General features: G+C 46.5%; 1 protein-coding gene across 1 annotated transcript; it reads left to right on the top strand.

Annotated features, from left to right (window-relative positions):
- Window positions 1-297: 297 nt before the first annotated feature.
- On the top strand, window positions 298-11851 carry KCNJ4 (potassium inwardly rectifying channel subfamily J member 4). The gene is made up of 2 exons (XM_060244587.1): window positions 298-437; window positions 9511-11851. The coding sequence occupies exons 1-2, from the start codon at window positions 400-402 to the stop codon at window positions 10847-10849; spliced, it is 1377 nt and encodes a 458-aa protein (XP_060100570.1). The 5' UTR covers window positions 298-399; the 3' UTR covers window positions 10850-11851.
- Window positions 11852-21959: the final 10108 nt, after the last annotated feature.

Genomic DNA, 21959 nt, shown 5'->3' on the forward strand with positions numbered 1-21959 from the left:
ATACTACCTCTCTTGGGGATACTCTCCAGATCCCCTCTGGCACAAGTCATAACCCAGTGATCATCATGCTCAACATAGCCTCCATTCTTAGAAATCATAAGAGTGCTTAAACTCTCTTGCTATTTATGGGATCCTCTGATCTGATTTTTGTTCATCTGGAAAAGATAGCAAATGAAAAGCACTTGTAATGCAAATGAGCTGTCATTTGGCTGGGCTGAGACTAATCTTTCTATGTGCTGTCATTTTCTTCTGCATTTTTGTCTTCCATAGGTGTCTACTTCATAAAGACTTGCTGCCACTATGCACCAAACCTGAGATTCCACTCCCTGGTCCTGTGTGTACTACATACTTTCACACACAGCACTTATAAACTCTGGCCTCTGTTGTGAGAGGTACCTCATGATAAAGCGAGTCATGGGCAGCATAAGGGTAAACAGGTGAGTGATCCCCTCTATCCAGCCTCCGTTGTATAGTACCCATCTTAACCTTCTGCTGGCCATATGCTTCTCTTTCAGGTAGCCCAGTTTCATTAGATCTCAGAAGCTAAGCAAGGTCAGCCCTGGCTAGCATTTGGATGGACCAAGGTATACCAGGGTAATGGCACATAGGCAGGCAATGGCAAACCATCTGTGAAAAGTCTCTTTCCATTAAAAAAAACAAGTCTAGCTCACTGTCTAGTGGTGCACTAAAAGTGCTAGAAGTTCTGGCTGCCAGACTGTCTGAGGATTTCCTGGCTATACTACATACACTGCCATAGACAGGGGTCATTTTGTAGAAAAATAGGTGGTGCCGCTCATCCAGAATTGTTATACAGCTGCTATTCAAAGGACAAGGTGAAAAAGAAAAGATGGAACTCTCAGAAAGGTTCAGAAGCTGCGCTCCTGTTAACTCCTGCTGAATCCGAGGCCTGATCATAGATAATAATTCTCCTATGGTGGTGGCCAAACAGAGCACTCCCATTGGCTGATGGGTGCACTCAACAAAACACTGGCCCATCATGCATCAGTCAACACCTCTGGGTTCCCACTGGCTGACTTCCCTGTCCCCCTGCCTACTACAGACTTGGGAACACTGAACAAACTGCCAAAACAGTCTTACCTCAGAGACAGACACATCTCTGACACTTCTCTGTGTCCTCTCCATCAACCAGCCTCAGAAAGGGCTGCTGCTCTACTGTGGCCTCATGAAGCATTCCCTCAAGAGCCATGGCAGCTGTCTCTTTCCTGTCAATCCTTCCCTACCTCCTCCCTACTGGGGAAGCTGCTAGCCAGAGGCTGTTGCTAGGAAACCAATGTTGCCCCTCAGCTGGCTGAATATAATGCCATAGAGTCCATCCTCCAAAGCAGTTATTTTCTCCGGAGGGAGAGAGATCTGGAGTTTAGTTCTGATCCCAGGAGATCTTCAGGCTCCACCTGGAGGTTGGCTGTCCTAGGCCTGACAGCACCTTCTGGGTGACTTGATGCCCCCTGACTGGTATGTCTTAACTAGGCCTGACTGCTTGCTCCTGTTCAGCAGCAGCCCCACTATGACAGCCAGTGTAACTTAGCACTTGCCAACTCCAAGTTGGCAAATTCCTGGAGATTTGAGGGGTGGATCTTGGAGAGGGTCAGATTTGAGGAGGGGTGGGACCTCAGACAGATATAATACCATACACTGCACCTTCCAAACCAGCCATTTCCTCCTGGAGAACCACAGTTGCCAATCTCAAGATGAGGGCTGGAGATCACTCAGAATTACGACTCTCCAGATGGCAGAGATCAGCACCCCTTGAGGTTGGGGGGGGGGGAGTGCTTTCATTTGGGTGGGTGAGAAGACAGCAAGGGTGGGGGGACACTCACCCAGAGCCTCTTTCTAGAGCCCATTGTATTTTTCTTCACAACAGGCCTTATTCCTTGTTCAATAATAATAATAATAATAATTAGCATATGGCTTCTTAAGTTACCACTTGATATGTTTTGTGCCACATACTTCCCACATTGTTTATACCATGTGCCCTGTTGAATCTTTGAATCTGGCACCTCTGAGGCACTTGTGTTAAAGAAGTACATGAGTGCTATGGATAATTAATTGGGTGACTGAATTGAATTATGAGCAGGAAAGTAATGAATGAATGTCAAGACATGAATCAAAATGGCTCATTAAGAACATAAGAGCTCTGTGAGATGTGACCAGTCACTGGTTTAGTCTGGCATACTGCCTTCCACAGACTCACAAAATGCCTCTGAATGTTCTCTGGCTGGACATGGAAGGTATGGAAAACAAACACTTCCTTGTGTTGCTGTTTTCTTTGCAACTGTAATTCAGATGAATGTAGCTTCTGAACCTGGAGGTTCTATTTAGATATCCTTTAGGGGAGGGGCTACAGCTCAGTGATAGAGAACTGGCTTTATATACAGAAGATAACAGGTTTAATCCTTGAGTTCTCTGGTTAAAGGGATCAGGTAGTAAGTGTTGAGAAAGACTTCTGCCTGAAACACTGGACATCCACTGCCATACCAAGTAGACAATAATGTCCCTGATAGATCAGTGGTCTGACTCGGTGGCAAATCATCATTGATGGACCCAGGGGTGGAATTCTAGCAGGAGCTCCTTTGCATATTAGGCCACACACCCTGGTGTAGCCAATCCTCCAAGAACTTACAAGGCTCTTTTTTTGTAAGCTCTTGGAGGATTGGCTACATCAGGGGTGTGTGCAAAGGAGCTCCTGCTAGAATTCCACCCCTGGATGGACCTATCCTCTGTGAACCTGTTTAATCCCCTTTGAAAGTCAATTAGTGGCCATCCATATGTCTTGCGGCACTGTGTCCACAAATGAATTAGGCATTGTGTGAAAAAGTAGTGAAGAGATAGGTCGAAGTCTTATCTAAGTTGGAAAAAAAATTGGAATAGGATGAATGACTGAAAAAAATTGAATACTGTCTATTCTCCAACATGTGGATCATGACTCACCAGTTCCAGATTGCAGCTGTTTGGAACCTTACTGAGCTAGCCCTTATGATAACAATACTCCAAAGTGCACCCAGAAAAACTCTATAGCAATATCACAAGCATCTTGGCCTGAAAATATTCAACCTTGAAAATATCCAACCTTGCCATCCTAAAAACAGGGCAACCCAAGTGAATGATGATTTTGATCATGAAGATGTATTAATGGATAGAAAGGAAGACATTTGGCGTAACCAAAGTGAAGATTCCCCTTGAAGACATAATATTGTGGATACATATTTTTTGTGTCCACAATTTAAAATGTTCACTATAATGGCAGCTTCTAGGGAAAATGGTGATGTCAAACTGAATGTGTCTGTGATGTAACAATAGCATCAACTCTGCTCCTGTTAAAATGGAAACAGGCGGTGACATATTTTGTGGGGAAAAGAGACAAAGGCAGGTCAAACCGCTCATGGAGAGAGGGAGTTTCTTTCGGGGTATCTGCCAACCCTTTTGTTTGTTGATTTCTAAATTACACCTTTGGCTTTGGAAATAGGACTCTGGGAGACACGCTTGTTGCTGTAGCAACAGAATTGTCTAGAACTCGGGAAGTGTATAAACATTGCCACAGATGCACAATTAGATCAACAAAGAGAATGGAACAGAAAATAGAAACTTCCAGCCTTGTGCAGTTCAAAGTCAAAATGTTACGAAACCCCATGTCCCCGTCCTGCAGATCGCACTGGCTTCCCTTTGCAAGTCAAACCTTGGAGGCCAAGTTGTCCTTGTTGAGGGGACAGTATGTGGGTACCCATTAAATATATAGTTCTAGCTGAGCACTGCAGCATTGCAACGTTTTCCACATAACATCTTCAATATCTATGTGAAATTACTGAGTAGGGTGACCATAATGTCTGAAGGCCAGCCAGGGACACGTGGGGGGGGGGAGGTAGGGGTGCGTGCGTGCAAAGTGTGCGCGCGCCGCCGGAAACAGGAAGTGACGTCACTTCCGGTGACGGCATGCCACCACAGGAAACAGGAAGTGACATCACTTCCTGTGACATCATTTCCCCGCGTCACCTGCCGGAAATGGGAAGTGACATCACTTCCTGTGACATCATTTCCCCCAAATGACATCATTTCCCCCAAATGCCACGGCCGGAAACAGGAAGTGACTTCACAGCACTTCCTGTGACATCCCCAAAAATCCCCCAAATATCACCGCCGGAAACAATTTTGTTCTGAAATCCTGTATATACTTCATCAGTATATGGGATAAGGCACTTTCTCAACTGTGCTGCATAATGCAGCCTATTTATTTTGTCCTGTTTGCTCTGTTGGCTCTATCTGCGCCACCTTCATCACTTTCGGGGTCTGGATCCCCCAGTGGGGTGCTCTCCCGACTCCCTCCGCCGGCTGTTTCTGATAGCCCTGCGCCCCCTCTTTCATTTGATATGTGTCCCGTGCGGGTGCCACCCTCCCGCCGGGAGATGCCGCAAAATGAGCCCCCTTGAGGCTTATGGCGGCAGGGCTCGGGGGAAGCGAGCTAGACTGCTGTTCTTTTGAGGGGTTATAGAGTGTTTCGAGCCCGTCCCTGTGGCATCGGTCCCCTGGGCCCCACAACGATGGGGGATCCACACCCCGAAAGTGATGAAGGTGGCGCAGACAGAGCCAACAGAGCCAACAGGACAAAATAAATAGGCTGCATTATGCAGCACAGTTGAGAAAGTGCCGTATCCCATATACTGATGAAGTAAATACAGGATCTGAGAACAAAATTGCACCAGAAGACACAAACACAAAGCTCCCTTACACTGAATCAGTGCTTGGGTCCACCAAAGTCAGTATTATCTACTCCAGTCACAAACACAAAGCTCCCTTACACTGAATCAGTGCTTGGGTCCACCAAAGTCAGTATTGTCACATAAGAACATAAGAGAAGCCCTGTTGGATCAGGCCAGTGGCCCATCCAGTCCAACACTCTGCGTCACATAAGAACATAAGAGAAGCCCTGTTGCATCAGGCCAGTGGCCCCTCCAGTCCAACACTCTGTGTAACATAAGAATATAAGAGAAGCCCTGTTGCATCAGGCCAGTGGCCCCTCCAGTCCAACACTCTGTGTCACATAAGAACATAAGAGAAGCCCTGTTGGATCAGGCCAGTGGCCCCTCCAGTCCAACACTCTGTGCCACATAAAAATATAAGAGAAGCCCTGTTGCATCAGACCAATGGCTCATCCACTCCACCACTCTGGTCACATAAGAACATAAGAGAAGCCCTGTTAGATCAGGCCAGTGGCCCCTCCAGTCCAACACTCTGTGTCACATAAGAACATAAGAGAAGCCCTGTTGGATCAGGCCAGTGGCCCCTCCAGTCCAACACTCTGTGCCACATAAAAATATAAGAGAAGCCCTGTTGCATCAGACCAATGGCTCATCCACTCCACCACTCTGGTCACATAAGAACATAAGAGAAGCCCTGTTAGATCAGGCCAGCGGCCCCTCCAGTCCAACACGCTGTGTCACATAAGAACATAAGAGAAGCCCTGTTGGATCAGGCCAGTGGCCCCTCCAGTCCAACACTCTGTGTCACATAAAAATATAAGAGAAGCCCTGTTGCATCAGGCCAGTGGCCCCTCCAGTCCAACACTCTGTGTCACATAAGAACATAAGGAGGGAAGGGAAGGGAGGAAGGAAGGAAGGAAGGAAGGAAGGAAGGAAGGAAGGAAGGAAGGAAGGAAGGAAGGAAGGAAGGAAGGAAGGAAGGAAGGAAGGAAGGAAGGGGGAGGGAGGGAAGGAAGGAAGGAAGGAAGGAAGGGGGAGGGAGGGAGGGAAGGAAGGAAGGGGGGAGGGAAGGAAGGAAGAAAGGAAGGAAGGAAGGGAGGAGGGAGGGAAGGAAGGAAGGGAAGGGAGTGAGGGAAGGAAGGGAGGGAAAGAAGAAAGGAAGGAAGGGAGGAGGGAGGGAAGGAAGGGAAGGGAGTGAGGGAAGGAAGGAAGGAAGGAAGGAAGGAAGGAAGGAAGGAAGGGAGGGAGGAAGGGAGGGAGGGAGGAGGGAGGGAAGAAAGGAAGGCCGCCCCCGCCCCCCCCGCTTTCGGCCCCCTTACCTGATTCCAGGGCGGCGGCGTCCAGCGGCGGCGGGGAGTCCTCTGGCGGCGGCCTCGCGGCGAGGGAGGGAGGGAGCTGCCGGCGCTGGCCTCTGGAGGCCTCCAGGGACCAGCGGAGGCCGCGGGGAAGCCTTCGCTGGCCGGCGCTGGTCCCGGAAGGCCTTCCAGAGGCTCTGGAAGGCCTTCCGGGACCAGCGCCGGGTGCCCCGCGGCCTCCCCGCGGCCTCCGCTGGTCCCTGGAGGCCCTCCAGAGACTCTGGAGGGCCTCCAGGGACCAGCGGAGGCCGCGGGGAAGCCTTCGCTGGCCGGCGCTGGTCCCCGAAGGCCTTCCAGAGGCTCTGGAAGGCCTTCCGGGACCAGCGCCGGGTGCCCCGCGGCCTCCCCGCGGCCTCCGCTGGTCCCTGGAGGCCCTCCAGAGACTCTGGAGGGCCTCCAGGGACCAGCGGAGGCCGCGGGGAAGCCTTCGCTGGCCGGCGCTGGTCCCGGAAGGCCTTCCAGAGGCTCTGGAAGGCCTTCCGGGACCAGCGCCGGGTGCCCCGCGGCCTCCCCGCGGCCTCCGCTGGTCCCTGGAGGCCCTCCAGAGACTCTGGAGGGCCTCCAGGGACCAGCGGAGGCCGTGGGGAAGCCTTCGCTGGCCGGCGCTGGTCCCCGAAGGCCTTCTAGAGGCTCTGGAAGGCCTTCCGGGACCAGCGCCGGGTGCCCCGCGGCCTCCCCGCGGCCTCCGCTGGTCCCTGGAGGCCCTCCAGAGACTCTGGAGGGCCTCCAGGGACCAGCGGAGGCCGCGGGGAAGCCTTCGCTGGCCGGCGCTGGTCCCGGAAGGCCTTCCAGAGCCTCTGGAAGGCCTTCCGGGACCAGCGCCGGGTGCCCCGCGGCCTCCCCGCGGCCTCCGCTGGTCCCTGGAGGCCCTCCAGAGTCTCTGGAGGGCTTCCAGCGACCAGCGGAGGCCACGGAGAGGCCTCCACCACTGCCGCCGGGTCCCGCGCGCGGGCGGGGAAGGCGGCGAGTGAGGGAGGGAGCGTCCCTGCGCCTGCGCAGGGGCCCTGCGCAGGCGCAGGGACGCTCCCTCCCTCACTCGCCGCCTTCCCCGCCGGCGCCCGCGGCCCACCGGCTCCGGGGCTGCCTAAACCGGGACCTTTAATGGTCCCGGTATAGGCAGTCCGGGAGCCGGGATTGGGTGGCCAGAACCGGGAATGTCCCGGGAGACCGGGACGGTCTGGCCACCCTATTACTGAGTGATGATTTGGGGTGGGTTGTCACCAGCAAACAAATGACACTCAGCTCTGTTTCTCACACTTCTGGCTGATTCCATGGAGGTTGTAAAAACCCTTAACAGTTTTGGAGCAGATGGGGGTTAGTAAACTGAAAACCCCAACAAGATGGAAGTGCTACTGGTGAGCTGAAGGTCTGACCCAGAACTTAAGGTGTCACCTGTTCTGGATGGGATTGCACTCCCCTTCAAGGAACAGGTGTGTAGTTAGGGGTGCTCTTGGACCTACTGATGAATAAGCAGGCAACAACTGTGGCCAGGAGTGAATTTTACCACTTTCAGCTACTTAGCCAGTGCAACCTTTCCTGGGCAGAAAAGATCTAGCCACTGTGCTGCATGCCCTGGCTACATTTAGATTAGATTGCTGCAATGCACTCTGCTTGGGGGTGCCCTTGAAAACTGTTCAGAAACTTTGATTTGAGCAGAATGCTGTAGCTGGGATGTTGACTGGAGTAAGTTGTAGGGATTCCATCACTCCAGTCTGAGCCCATCTATACTGCCTCCAAACCTGTTTCTGGACACAATTCAAGATTTAAAGCCCTGTATGGCTTGGGACCCACATACGAACCTACTCCCTATGTATATGCTTACGCCCTTATGAGCCTACCCAACCACTACATTCATCTTCTGAGACCCTGCTTTGGGTTCCCCCACTTTGTGAAATTCAGTGGGAGATGTCATACTTGATTGTGGCAGTCAAACTCCGGAACTCAGGGAGACTCGCCTGTCCCCTTCTCTTGTCATCTTCTGCCAACAGGTGAAGACTTTTTTTGGCATTTGGCATTCTCTCAATGATCTCTCCTTCCTGCCCTGTTTTAATTGCTTTTATGTATGTATATTTTATCCTATTGCATGTATATTTTAACTTGGTTTAAAAAGTTTTAACAATGTGTTTTTGTCTGGTTTAAATAGTTTTTAATATGTGTTTTATGCATGATTTTAATCTGTTACCAAGCTTGGTGGCCTTAAGAAAGCAGAAAAATGAGGTATAGTTTTTATAAATAAACATATAATAATAAATAATTGCTTTATGCTAAAAAAGAAATGTGGATCTCGATTTAGCCAATGCAAGGATTCAGAAGTGTGTGACATGTGCTTCTGAATTCTTGAACTGAATATAATGTGCAAAACAGGGAGACTTGTACCTCATGTGCCAAGAAACTTCTTATGGGCTCATGCTTTGAACATTACTTTAGTTGCAAACATGGAGCTTGCATGATTCCCCATCAGCATCCTTTTATAACATATATACATGATGGGGTTGTTGATGTTTCTTGGTCACATTGGGTTTTTGCTGCAGTGTGTTTTCCTCTCCCATATGCAGTAAACACACACACACACACCAACCAGAAATTGAGTTTGACAAGAGTTCCTCTCAGTCATTCTGTGTGTGTACTATAAACAAATCTGGGGGAGGGGGAATTGTCCATTCCCAACCTACGTATTGGGACATGTGTGCAGTTTTTCACCTTGCAATCAAAATTACTGCTTCAAAACTGCTGATTCAGAGTTCCTGATTATGCTGTGTTCATACATTTGTACATGTGTAGACTGTATGTGTAGGCTCCAATGAATGCATATAGGATGAAGAGGAGCCTACCTTTCAGTTCCATGCCCCTACATGCTGACACAACAAAAGAATAGCTTGTTAGCACATGAGGATTTGTCAGGACTTAGGATCATTGGTTCTAAAAATAACTAGGTCACCTTGAGGAAGAATTTGAAAAAGTCTTCACATCTGGATGGGTCCATTGGTCACGTTAGCTGTATGAGTTCTATGAAGAAAACAAACTGTTTGAAATTAAGAAGGGACTTTTCACTATATTCTTTGATGGATTATCGGCATTACAGTGTTGTGGTTCATATTTTTCTTTGCCTATTCACACACTGCAGGTCTGGTTTGTTGCTAATAAATCTCTTCTTGTTGAAGCTGATGATGATAGCAAAATTTTGTCTCCTTAGTCAGGAGCAGGAGGAAGGCTCTACCCCCTACCTTAATTTAGAGACTGATTGAAGAACCTTTACTTTTTCAAGAAAGCAAATACAGCCTGTGATACTGTCAGGCACATTGGTTATTTAAAATAATATCTGAATAAATTCTTTAAAAGAGAACTTAAGTAGGCAGATTGTCTAGTGCCACCAAAGATCTTTCATGGGGCTACCAGTTCTCTCACCTGCATTTTTAACTGTAATCCTTATCTCTCCTCCAAAGGTACAGCATTGTCTCCACTGAAGAGGATGGGCATAAAGTCTCTTCCCTCGGCAGCATTGATGGGCACAACCGGAATGGGAAAGGTCATGCACCACGACGAAAACGTCGCAACCGTTTTGTTAAGAAGAATGGCCAGTGCAATGTCTACTTTGCCAACCTAAGCAACAAGTCTCAACGCTATATGGCTGACATTTTCACAACATGCGTGGACACTCGTTGGCGGTACATGCTTATGATCTTTTCTGCAGCTTTTTTGGTTTCCTGGCTGTTTTTTGGTCTCCTCTTCTGGATTATTGCTTTCTTCCATGGTGACTTAGAAGCTCCCAGTACAGGGAGTGGGTCCACCACTACAAAACTCTGCATCAAACATGTCAACGGATTCTTGGGAGCTTTCCTTTTTTCAGTAGAAACACAGACAACCATTGGGTATGGTTTCCGATATGTGACTGAGGAATGCCCATTAGCCATTATGGTGGTGGTGGTACAATCCATTGTGGGCTGTGTTATTGACTCCTTCATGATTGGCACCATAATGGCTAAGATGGCACGCCCCAAGAAAAGGGCCCAGACTCTCCTTTTCAGTCATCATGCTGTCATTTCTTTGCGGGATGGTAAACTGTGCCTCATGTGGCGGGTAGGAAATCTGAGGAGAAGCCATATTGTAGAAGCTCACGTTCGGGCTCAGCTTATCAAGCCCTACATGACAGCTGAAGGTGAGTATCTTCCAGTAGACCAGCGAGATTTGAATGTGGGATATGACATAGGGCTGGACCGTATCTTCTTAGTATCTCCCATTATTATCGTCCATGAGATTGATGAGGAAAGTCCACTGTATGGAATGGGGAAGGAAGAACTAGAGAGGGAGGACTTTGAGATAGTTGTCATCCTTGAAGGCATGGTGGAAGCTACAGCCATGACCACCCAGGCTCGCAGCTCCTACTTGTCTAGTGAGATCCTTTGGGGCCACCGCTTTGAGCCTGTAGTCTTTGAGGAGAAGAAACATTATAAGGTGGACTACTCACGCTTTCACAAGACCTATGAGGTGGCTGGGACCCCTTTTTGCTCTGCACGGGAACTGCAGGAGAGCAAGATCACTGTCCTGCCTTCACCCCCGCCACCTCCCAGTGCCTTCTGCTATGAGAACGAGTTGGCTCTTGTCAGCCAGGATGAAGATGAAGACGAGGATGACTTGGGTGTAGGAGTGGATTTGGTAGGAAGCCCTAAGGAGGATGCTGGAGTCATACCTATGATGGAGTTCGGGAGCCACATGGATTTGGATCGATTGCAAGTATCCATCCCCCTCGATACACTCTCATACCATAGGGAATCAGCCATCTAATCTCCATTCTGACTTTCCATCCCACATACAATCTCCAAAATTAGAGCCAGTGCTTGATTGGAAAAGCCCCATGGTACTTCTCTTAAAATGCTGAACATGTGTAGACAGGATGCTTCTCTGATGGATGGTTCAGGTTTGATGCCATGAAGTTAAAGAAATTGGTGTTCAAACTTCTGAACTCAGAACAAAATTCCAGCCATTCCTCCTCATCCCAGTAGTTCTTTTGTGACTTGGAACTGTGAGAAGACAACAGTAGCCACTGCACTCTGGAATAATATGAGGAATACTCTGTTTAAGCTGCCAGCAGCAACGGGACTGATGGCCACAAAGATGGCTGACATTTGCTGCAGGACTATCAACCAGATGAGGATGGACTGGAGAATCAGGTGAATCACAGGGACAGTGGAAGACAGGATGTGGGATGTGATCTGCATGTATATTATTTGTTGCATACTTAAAATGCTACATCAGGAGAGAATAACCTCAGTTTTCAATGCCTCTCAAAGATTTACAGTTGATCTCTGTCTCAGTCTTGTTCTTGGCATCCATGACTCCTTCAGTAAATTAACACCAAGTCTTTTCCGATCCTTCTTAAAACCATGGTCTTCTCCACACAAAAGCAAATGAGAAACATTAGCAAGAATAAAGGTTCCCAATTGAGCCAGTATTGAACAACCTATCGTTGGTCGTAGCTAAGCAATGGCATTTCTACATGCTCACTCCAACCTTCTTTCTGACTCATCTTATATGCTCACCTGGAAAAATGACTTTGTAAATATTTATTTTTAATAAAGTATGGAGTTCCAGGGTAAGCCTGGAAACAAAGATAAGGTAACCCCAAATTCAGTGCATTGAGCTGTGATAAGCATTTGCTTGATGTTTGTTGTATTGTCTAAGGACATAACTACATAACTTAAACTGGATGAATTGTTATTAATGTTCTAAGGAATTGTAGTTCCGTGAAGGGACTAGGGATATATAAGAATTTTTGTATCATAATGAAACTACATTTCTCAGGATCTTGGTAGAAGCTGTAATGATGAAATTGGCAGGAAAACAATATAGGATTGTAGTGTACCTATACCCACACAGCCTGTGGGTATTTATTTTCCTAGATACTTGACAACATATTAAAAGACTAACAATCTTGACAAATGACATATAGTTTTAAATCAGGGGCTTAGCAGAGATAGGATCATTTTAATTTTTACATGTATCTTGTAGCCAGAAGGAGTTAAAATACCAGGAAAAAAGAGAATTAGACAAGTCTAGGAAATGAAGGCAAGGAACATCAACATGGTGGTATGGGCATTGCCAATGAAGGTGTTGATGATCTTGAACTGATCAGCTCTATAAAAAGGGTGGAACAAAGTTTTATAAAGAACTCTGATTTATTAACAAGGACAGGACTCTCCGACATATGATCAATGCATGCCTAAATGGGGTGGTCTATTCTTAGGTGAAATACTGCCTTCTGCTGCCTTCTGCTGCCCCATTGGAATGGTGGTTTGAACAGAACTTATGAACAAGCAAGGAAGTCTAAACAGGAAGTGTGCCAACAGGCCAGAAAACAAAGGAGTCTAGCCATCTTCTGTTGTTTTTACAGAGGTTTGATATCCACTTGTTAAGCTTTTCATGTTATGGAGCATGTTCGCTTGCTAACTGCTGCAAACTGAGCTGCGATGAAAGGGAAAGCTAAGGAAACTTGTGCAGCAGTTGGCAAGAAGCAAGAGCATCAGATTTCCCCTGTAAGCTCAAATACATCTGCAAGGCTGCACATGGCTACATAGACATTTCTACTATGATGAGTATTCCCATTGACAACCTGACGCATAACTTCACATGCCAATTGCTGATCCATTTTCAGGCCAGATCGGGTCTCTCACAACCTTTCTTCCTCTGTGATAATTAATGAAGTTTTTTCTCTAAGTGCATGAACGAGGGCCAGTATTGACCTGGCTTTTAATATAGCTCTCAGCGTGCTTGTCTCTGAGGCATTGTACTGGAAAAATAACTAATGGGCTGAGAAGGAAAGGCTCTGCATGTGATAACACAGAAATCCAGGACACATGAATGAGGAAGGTGGGCATCAGGGAAAGGAGACGAGGTGGATATGTGTGCCAAGTTACAATGCACATCAAAGGTAAGGTATGTTAGAAGCACAGACATGAAATTTGCTGAGGCTGACCATGTGCCAAATGGCTAACTCTCTACATGCCACATAATGATAGAGAACGGCTGTGCCCAAGGTATACACATGCAAGCAACTGGAAATGAGTGTTTCATTCTACATGCATGCAAAACACAGGCATGAGATCTGAAAAGAATGTCACATATGCAGATTTACCCACTCCTGATGCACACAAAGGTATGCCTGCCCTAACACACAGGGATAGCAGAATAATGTCTAGCCTGAATCCTGTAAGACATACCGGATTCTAGGACCCAGGGTGCTTTTGTGTTGTTAATCACCCTGGGGCATGTTCCAGTTTCTTGAAGTCTCTGGGATGTAGTCTGGTGCATCCACACATGGCTATAGCAAGGGTGAAGGCTGTGAGTGCATTGCCACAGCTGGGGGACTGAGGGCAAAACAGGACACATATCTGTAAAAAGCAAACTGCAAATGTGTGCAGCCCTGATTTAGATTGGGATCCAACAGGGAGGCGGTTAACCCTTCAACCCCTGTTTGCTTTTTTATTATTGAAACCAGTCTTCCTATCCCCAACATTATTAGCACTTTAAGGGGGGACACAGTAGGTACTTTTAAAAAGCCTTCTTCTTAAAGAACTAATAGTAGTGCAGGAAGGCCAGTTTCAATAGACAAACCATGTGAATTAGAAGGGCTAAATAAACCTTCCCTCCTTGTAGTTTTGAGGTGAACTGAAGCCATGTTTGTAGTCTATCTTTTGCAGACAATGAGATCTGTGATGAAGCCAACCTCATTTGTGGCATTTCTGTTTAAAGAACAAGAGTTTATTTAAAAAGAAAAAAACAGGAATATTTCCTGATTTTGAAAATACATGTTATCTCTCAAAAGGGCTAATCTTCCAAATTCCTTTCACTTGACCCGCCCATTCCAGCCATGCTTCCTGGTGTTTTCCTCCAATAACACTGTTACTCTTGAGTGGTCCTGAAAATTTCCATTTAACTATTACTGAGCATAGCAAAGTGTTAATAAGAGGGATAAAAGAGTAACTTAAAGTAATTATTTGTTTTGAAAAGGATTTCATTTTAAGAGGACAGGACTGACAAGTGGAAGTATTAACATACAACTTTGTAGAAAGACAACACCAACAACAGTGCCTTAAAACTAGCCAATGAGGCTAATGTGTGATGTTTGTCTGAATGCCTAGCTGCCTGATATATATATATATATATATATATATATATATATATATATATATATATATATATATATATATATATATATATATATATATATATATATATATATATATATATATATATATATATATATATATTCCTGACCTTCATTGTTCTGGAACTGAAAGAGTGGACTTTATCACTTCAGAAGCAAGAATTCTATTTTTTAAATTAACAAAATTTAGTAAAAGATTGACATTGAAAAGTATATTTGCAGTCAGGAAAAGATCACTGTTTTTTACTTACAGATTTATGAAGCCTTCCTCTCCTGCCCAATCAGTGTTCCCCAAGGAATTACAATCAATTTTAAAAGGAAAGGAATTCTAAAGGGCTGTCATATAAATGTTCAGATAAGCCCACATTCATTATGTAAATTACTCACCAGGATGGGTAGATTATGAAAAAATAAGAGCTTTTTGAACCCTGACAACATGCATTGAAATAATGGCATGATAGTTCTTGTCTGTCTGAATATGGGACAGTTATAAAATCTGGATTGGGAGAAACTTCCTATAATCACGCATTCACAGAAGAGTCTAAGTGGGAGCATCCTGCTCTTCTCCTGTAGTTTAAACCCTCCGACTGATTGAGCAAATAAATGTTAAAATCTAACTAATATTTAGTGCAGAATGAGCATAAAAGAAGAGGGTGGCATTCATTCTCAATTAAGAGCTTGGCCTGGTAAGATTGTTGCAGTATCTATAAGACTTTGTTTCCTCAGCAATGTTCCACATGAGATTTAGACCTATAGGGTATCTTTCTCCCTTCTCAGAGGCTGCTTCTAAAACGACCAATAATGACTTAGTGCAAACACATTCTCCTTAGGTAGGCCATCTCCCATATCATGAAATCAATTCAAATGAGGACCATTTTTAATGTGTATGCCAAAGATTTTTTTTTAAGTGTATATCTGAAAATAAAATACAATAATATCTCCTATAAAGCTGTTTCATTTAACACTCTTTGTCCTGGGTGTAATTTTTAAAAAAGAAAATGGGGAGGAAGAGGACAGGGTGGTAGCTCCACAGCATGATCAGTCCTATAGCAAGGCCTGAAAGTGATGTGGCACCATTACAGGCAGGGTAGCTAACTATGTTGGTGTATAAAAGACACCCCAAAGCTGAGGATCAAGGTCTCAGGAAGAGCAGGGACGCTGACAAAGACTCAGATTGCAACTCTCCCTGGATGAAACCTTGACATAGAAGGCAACCCAGGCAGGCTTCCAGGGACACATGAGCACAGAAGTGTAACAAAGTCTGTTAGCTGTTAGTTTCCCCCTCATCCAGTTGCCACCTCATATATAAGAAATGGCAATATTGTTAATGGATTCCCCATTAGAACCAGTGCTACCAGAACCTCTTCAGAGAGCTGTTTCACTTAGCAGTCTGTTTTCAGGCATATGACCCACAATGTTAAAGGAGGTATTATAGCAGGGGTGGCCAAACTGTGGCTTGGGAGCCACATATGGCTCTTTCACACATATTGTGTGGCTCTGGAAGTCCCCACTGCCCTGTTGGCCAGCTTAGAGAAGGAATTTTCTCTTTAAATCACTTCTCAAAGCCAAGCTAGTTGGTAGCTTGGAGAATGCATTTAGTTAAAGTTGCTTTCTTTCCACCTCACTCCTCTCTTCTATTTGCTTTCCTCCCTCCCTGTCTTGCAGCTATCAAACATCTGATGGTCATGTGTTGTGGCTCTCAGACATCTAATGTTCATGTATTGCAGCTCTCAGACATCTGACATTTATTCCATGTGGCTCTTATGTTAAGCAATTGAGACGAATAGAGAGACAATGGTGACGCACTTGTGACGAAGCTACAAGAACATCTTATAGATCATTTATGCGGACCTAAGAGATGGCAGTCCGGGCCACAAAGAAGACTTAGTTTGCGTCCCGGATTGCGTCTGCCCAGCACAATTGTTTAGTATAATTCGGTCATTAACAACTTTACCGCAAGGTAAACCAAACATTAGAGAATTGGAAATCGGCTGTGAGGCTTTTGTGAGTTTTTTCGCAGATATGGTCTCATCGCTCCGACGCGACCTTCTCACCATAATTGATACAGTGAAAGAACTTGGGGCACCGAGCACGTCTTCTGGTCCGTTTCTAGATTCCTTCAATCCACTCAGCCTGGAGGAGGTCGACAGGATCCTTTTTGCTGTACTCCCTATGATCTGTGGGTTGGACCCATGCCCGTCCTGGCTTATAAAAGCTAGCCAGGTGTTGCTACGTGAGCCACTACAGGGTATTGTCAACAGATCCCTGGTAGAAGGGATCTTTCCCACACCTCTTAAAGAGGCTGTGGTCCATCCCCTCTTGAAAAAACCATCTGCAGATCCAGCTGTATTGGCGAACTATCGGTCAGTATCAAACCTTCCCCTTTTGGGTAAGGTTATAGAGCGGGCGGTGACAACTCAGCTACAGGGATTCCTGGATGACACTTCCACACTGGATCCATTCCAGTCCAGCTTTCAACCAGGTCATGGGACGGAGACGGTTCTGGTCACCCTCATAGATGACCTCATGCGACATCTAGATCGGGGCGGCTCAGCAGTGCCGTTATTATTAGATCTGTCAGCTGCATTTGATACAGCTGACCACCAGTTACTGACTAGCCACCTTGCTGACATGGGGATTCAGGGGTCCGCCTTACAGTGGTTGGCCTCCTTTCTCCAAGGTCAGGGACAAAGGGTGGTGATAGGGGAGGAATCATCCCAAAGGCACCCACTTATATACGGTGTGCCACAGGGTGCAGTTCTGTCCCTGATGTTATTTAACATCTATATGCACCCCCTTGCCCAGATTGTCAGGAGGTATGGGCTGGGATGTCACCAATATGCAGACAACACCCAGCACTATCTATTGATGGGTGGCCAGTCCAACTGCACCCCAGAAAATCTAGACCTGGCTCTTCAAGCCGTAGCATCTTGGCTCAGGCTGAGTCAGTTGAAGCTGAATCTGACGAAAATGGAGGTTCTCTATCTGAGCTGGGGTGGTCCAGGGGGGGAGATCGTTCTGCTGGCTCTTGACGGGGTGCCACTAATACCAGCCCCTAAGGTCAAGAGCTTAGGTGTGCTCCTGGAGCCCTCTCTTACAATGGAGGCCCAGGTAGCAGCCGCTACTAGATCCACCTTTTTTCATCTTCGGCGGGTGCGGCAGTTGGCCCCTTTCCTGGAGCATGACGACTTAGCAATGGTGATCCATGCTACGGTCACCTCAAGAATAGATCACTGTAATGCTCTCTACATGGGGCTACCCTTGATGCTGACTCGCTGACTCTACAGCTAGTGCAGAACACTGCGGCATGGCTGTTAATGGGGCTCCCTTGATGGGAGCACATTCAGCCAGTGCTGAAATAAATAAATAAATAAAATTGAAAATTTGAAATTAAATGAAATTGGGTTGAAATTAAATGAAAGAGTTTTCAGCTAAACATTACCAAGAACTTCCTGACAGAGCAGTTCCTCAGTGGAACAGACTTCCTCGAGAGGTGGTGGGATTCCTTGGAGATTTTTAAACAGAGGCTAGTTGGCCATCTGACAGCAATGCTGATTCTGTGAATTAGGCAGATCTTGAGAAAGAGGGAAGGAAGGGCTACATCTGTGTTTAGTTCTTGTGGTCCCTTCTTACACACCCAGGGAAATGCTGATTGACACTTTGGGGTCAGTCAGCAATTTTTATCCAGGCCAGATTGGTATGGGATCCTGGAGGTTTTTGCCATCTTCTGAACATGGAACAGGAGTCACTGGGGATGCATGTGTGGGGGAGGTATTTGTGAATTTCCTGCATTGTGCTGTGTAAGGGGCTGGGCTGGATGATGCTGGAGGACCTTTCCAACTCTATGATTCTAAATTCCTAAGGCACCTTCTGCTATTAAAACAATATTAAAATGTAGTCAAACCATTTTTTAAAACCACAGCCCTAAAATTACTTAGTAATAAAAAACAAAATTTAAAAACAGCAATACAAATCCAGTTTAATTTAATATCTGCACAGTACAAATGAGCAAAAAAACCCCACACAATTCTAAACTGGGGGGGATTAATTAAAAGCCCAAGAAAACAAAAATCTGGTGTCTAAAATTAAGGCCAGGAATGAAGCCAATGCCTGAAAGAAAGCACTCTAAAAATGTCTGTTCACTAAGACAGAACTGGTAGACAAATGGCATCTCCAGAAGCACAGTCGCCAGCGTGACCACTTAAAACACCTTGGAGAGCTACCACCAGTCAGAGGAGCTAATACTGAGGGAACTGGACCAATCGTCTGTCTTGAAATCCTGTTTTATGCTCAGTTTGAATTGACGGCAGAAGACCCACTCAGCTCTCCACCCACCACCCTGCACTCCAACTCGTTAAACATCTGCAGCAGCGAGATAATAAGATGTAAATCAGCCTTATAGTTAGCTGTTACTTCCCACCCTTGTATTCACTTAACAAAAACTAAAGGCGGCACTTAATGTTTTAACGATCTTTTAACCGAGAGAACTTGGCCTCCTTGATTGTTGTAATAGCACCACCTAGAGACCAAAGTGTAAAATGCACATTAAAATGCAGAATAAGAACCGACAATGCTAAAACTCTCCCCCCACCCCCAGCAGCGGTGTTTAGCCCATCGGGGAAAACCCGCCATTCTGGGTCGTGAGCCCTTTTCTGACTGCCGTATGGAGGGACCTAATGCTAGTGTGCATGCTTTGAGAGAACGGGCGCCATATCTCATGCCTCCGTTTGCAAGTCCATTGTGAGGAATAGCAGGACAGAATGAAGTCACTCAGCTGTGGAAAGGATTCTCCTATGACTCCTCTGACCTTTGTTTTGTTGCCTGCTATGATACAGCACCTGGGGCTTGGTTTGTGTTTCCTGTCCATGGTTCTCTTGGACTGCAACTAATGGTTCTGGCACTGTTAGTGAGACCATAACTCTGGCTTCCCTTTGTCATGTCATGTGACAGATGTTACCTGCTTGCATTGCAGCTCAGTCAGTCATGCTGTCACCTTGGACTGTACCAGATCTGGGAAATGTTCTAAAGGAATTTTTTTACACATGGAAACTCTTCTGTTTATAAGGTCTTTTGCAACTCTTGTTATCTGACATAGCCCTGACCTGGATAGCCCAGGATAGCCCTATTTCATCAGCTCTCAGAAGCTAAGCAGGATCAGCCCTAGCTAGTATTTGGATAGGAGGAAGGAACTGCAGAGTTGTTGCACAGAAGCGGGCAATGGCAAATTGCCTCTGAATGCCTCTTCTCTTGAAAATCCCATGGGGCTACATAAGTAAGCTGTGACTTGACAGCGGGGGGGGGGGGGGGGGGGAGGGAATCATTTGACATCCTTTAACTGGGACAGCTAAGGATTGAACCTGGGATCTTCTGCTATGCAGAACATGGTTCTAAGATATTTGAAAGGCCATTGGGTGGGAGGAAAGTTCTGCCAGTGAAATGACTGTTCTGCTGGAACACTTCATGTGGACATGTATATTAAAAGTCATTGAGAAAACAGAAACAAGGTTAGCCATGCCCATGACACTATCTACAAGGTGACCAGCTGAAGTTAAGAACAGGGCACTATACCTTTATTTGTTGCAAAGAAGTTTGGCTGGTGGACCTGTCATAGCATAGTGGCTAACAAGACTTCTAGCAACAAAATATGTGGAAAGTCTCTGTCCTGTTCTGTACCTGGACAACTGGGAGAAAGGCACAGGGTCTATGGGCAGCTGAGATCAGGCCAGGCTGGAGCAGCTCCTGAATGTAAGCACAGGAGTCCAGGACTAACACTTGTCAGATTGGAGAGCTGTATAACCACTCAGGCTTGCAATTCCTACTTGTTTAGTGAGATCCTCTGGGGCCACTGCTTTGAGCGTGCAGGTTTATATAGAAAGCTGATATCCCCTATCCCTGCCTGTAGTTACAGCTTGGTCCTGGATCCTGCAAGGGCTTTTCCCCCTGGGATCACACAGTGGAATGAAGTTCTGGAACTTCTTTATGGAAACAAAATTCTCAAAAAAACGTTTAAAAGTTCATGTAGTTCTCCTTCATTTTCCTGTTGAGAGTTCCAGCACTTCTTTTTCCAGAAGAAAAGCCCTGCAAGGATCTATTCTAAAGTCTGCTGTTTTCCTCCTGCATGAGACTGGAGCATGGGATGTCCTTTGCCTGGCCCAGACTTTGGCGCTGGTTCATCTTCTTTTTTGTTTCGGGAGTCCCAGTCTACTTGTTGCACTGTTTCTTGAATAGGAGCCTCATGTGAGACAGATGGCAGCGGGCTGAGGCTGGTCATGTACATGTAGCTGCCTTATACTGAATCAGATAACCTGCCCACCAAAGTCAGTATTGTCTACTCAGACTGGTAGAAGTCTTTCACATCACCGACTATCTGATACTTTTAACTAGATTTGCTGGGCATTGAATCTGGGCATTGAATTCTGTATGCTAAGCAGATGTTCTACCACTGAGCCACAGCCCTGCCCCCTGGGTCTTTGCCCAGAGACTCTGGAGTGAGGCAGCTTCAGTGCAGACCACAGGGGGCTCTTCCACCCTTCAGGGGCCTTTCTCTGAGGAACCTTTCTAAGCTGACACGGGGCCAGGCCAAGTCCTAATTCAATGCAGATTCAATACAAGATACTTTGTCAACATTATGTGAGTTAGCCAGAAGGAACTTAGCAGGGAACTTGCAAGAAACATCTAAGTCAGGGGCGTCAAACTCATTTCTCATGAGGGATGGATCTGACATAAGTGATATATTGTTGGGCCAGGCAGCTACTGCCACTACCGCCATCACCACCACCACTACCACCACCCTTTAGTCATAAAACCGAAGTCATGGTGGCAAATCTCAGCATCCTGATTTGTTGTAGTCACCAGGACTGTACCAACTATTGGCTGACACTCTGTCACCACTTCCCGCTACCATTGGGTAGCCTCTTTGATGATATTGATGATGATATTGGATTTATATCCTGCCCTCCACTCCGAAGAGTCTCAGAGCGGATCACAATCTCCTTTACCTTCCTCCCCCACAACAGACACCCTGTGAGGTGGATGGGGCTGGAGAGGGCTCTTACAGCAGCTGCCCTTTCAAGGACAACCTCTGCCAGAGCTATGGCTGACCCAAGGCCATGCTAGCAGGTGCAAGTGGAGGAGTGGGGAATCAAACCTGGTTCTCCCAGATAAGAGTCCGCACACTTAACCACTACACCAAACTGGCTCTCCGCCTTAACCACTACACCAAACTTTGGCACCCGCCCACTGCAGACTTCCCCATGTTCTTGCAGGATTGGCTCACAATCTGCCTCTGTCTTGCCATTGGCTGATTCTGCTCTTCCCCACCCTCCACCAGCCCTGTCAGGCAAGAACAACACCAGATGGCCACTGACCTCTGAGGGAGACAGTTCTTTGCTGAAAGGTTCTTCTGGGAGCTTACTGATCACTATTGCCTCTCCTCAGGACCCTATCTTCCTTCTTCTAATTTTTATTTCTCTCACTCCTTTCTCCCCCTCTTCTACCTCCCCCTTCTGTTCTTTCTCTCATTCTTTCTCTGTATCTCTATCTTTCAGCCTTTTTATTTAATTCTGTCTCCCTCCCTACCGTCCTACATCTCTTCAACTGACAAAAAAGGAATGTTCATTCACAACAGGAAGGGACAACTTCAACACCAGCAGATAAACAGAGGGAGCAAAAGGGAGGCTTGCAATGGCTACCTGCCTCTTACAGCCACCAACGGAGCAGATCCCTCTGTCA

The sequence above is a fragment of the Heteronotia binoei genome, chromosome 8 (genome assembly GCF_032191835.1).
Source record: "Heteronotia binoei isolate CCM8104 ecotype False Entrance Well chromosome 8, APGP_CSIRO_Hbin_v1, whole genome shotgun sequence".
NCBI classification, from domain to species: domain Eukaryota; kingdom Metazoa; phylum Chordata; class Lepidosauria; order Squamata; family Gekkonidae; genus Heteronotia; species Heteronotia binoei.